The 1,344-nt window shown below is 34.1% G+C and overlaps 1 protein-coding gene across 1 annotated transcript; it reads left to right on the top strand.

Moving 5' to 3' along the window:
- Nucleotides 1-185: 185 nt before the first annotated feature.
- LOC125855085 (uncharacterized) lies at nucleotides 186-518 on the top strand. The gene has a single exon (XM_049534750.1). The coding sequence runs from the start codon at nucleotides 186-188 to the stop codon at nucleotides 516-518; it is 333 nt and encodes a 110-aa protein (XP_049390707.1).
- Nucleotides 519-1,344: the final 826 nt, after the last annotated feature.

The following is a 1,344-nucleotide window of genomic DNA, read 5'->3' as shown; positions in this document are numbered from 1 at the left end:
AGTGTGATTGGTATGAGGTTGAAAATGACACTTATGGCCTTACTTATGTCTATTTTAACAAGAGATGCTCTCAGGAAGAGCCTTTTGTGCTTGGATCTCAAGTACACCAATGCTTCTATGTGCAAGATCCATATGATCAAGATAGACATTATGTTATGAAGACTGTTCCGAGAGACTTGTTTAACATGGGTGATCGAGTTGATTCTAATCTCCCACAAAGTTATGAAAACGAGCCATCTGAACATTTGATGGGACCATCTATACCAAAAGATAATGGTGAAATACTCTTAACAAGGACAGATGTACCCAAAACAATTATTCATGTGCCTTTAGAGAAATTTGTTACTCAACAACTTGAAGTCGAGTATGAAGAGGAGTTTGAAGATGAGTCTACAGATGAGTTTAAAGACGAGTCTGGAAATGAGTATGAAGATGAGTCTGAAAATGAGTATCAAGATGAGTCTGAAGATGAGCTTCAGGATGAGTCTGAAGAAGAGTTTGAAGATAACGCACCATGAGTTTCATTATTTTTGTGATGACCATATAGTGCTCACTTACTGTTTTTGTTATTTTTATTGTATTTTTGGCACAAACACATTAAGATATCTAATATGTGGGATTGAAGATTAGATCACTACAATGTTTAAGTATTTTGTTGGCTTTTTTCATGCGCCCAATTATTGTTTGGTTAAGTAATTTATGTTGGCTTCTTATGTGATTCTTTTTTTATTGAGGAACCTATACTTCTAGCTGAATATTGTTTTATTTGGCTATTTGTTAACACTAACTTATATGACCGCTGCACTATTATTGATACAATTATCAATCTGCATTATGACCTGTAAATATGACTTGTTGTTGTTATTTATATATTTATTCGTTTCCTATTATTATCATGCAGTGGACATTAGAGGACGAATAGTGAGCTCTGCAATTTGAAGTCGTTCCTGGTTCCATCGTTGTCCCAAGTTCGTCACTTTGAGAGAGGTACAACTCTTTACCTTTAATTTTTTCTTGTTTGTTTCAGACCAAGAGTGTTATGCCAACTTATGACTGATATAGTTAACTGCTAGTTTGTATAAGTTTCTTAGTTGATATGATTTGATATAAACTCCGACAGTCTATTGAAATAGTGATCTGAATAGCTCATCATGATTGAATGAGTTCGTGCTGTAGCTGCCTTAGAATTGGAATTTTTTTTTTGTGGTTCAACTACTGTTTATCCCTGCCCTCTCTCTATATTTGAAGTTGTGAAAAAATGCTAAAAATCCCTCTCTTATTCATGTCTAAAATTTCTGTAAAACAGTGGCATACTTTGTTAATTTTGTTTACTGCTTTGCTCAT

Source organism: Solanum stenotomum, chromosome 1 (genome assembly GCF_019186545.1).
Source record: "Solanum stenotomum isolate F172 chromosome 1, ASM1918654v1, whole genome shotgun sequence".
Lineage (NCBI taxonomy): Eukaryota > Viridiplantae > Streptophyta > Magnoliopsida > Solanales > Solanaceae > Solanum > Solanum stenotomum.
Note: the sequence above shows the minus strand (reverse complement) of the source record. Positions and strands in the feature narration are given on the sequence as shown.

Bases quoted from the DNA above. Each gene is read 5' to 3' on its own strand.
- LOC125855085 (XM_049534750.1), top strand. From the start codon at position 186: ATGGGTGATCGAGTTGATTCTAATCTCCCACAAAGTTATGAAAACGAG.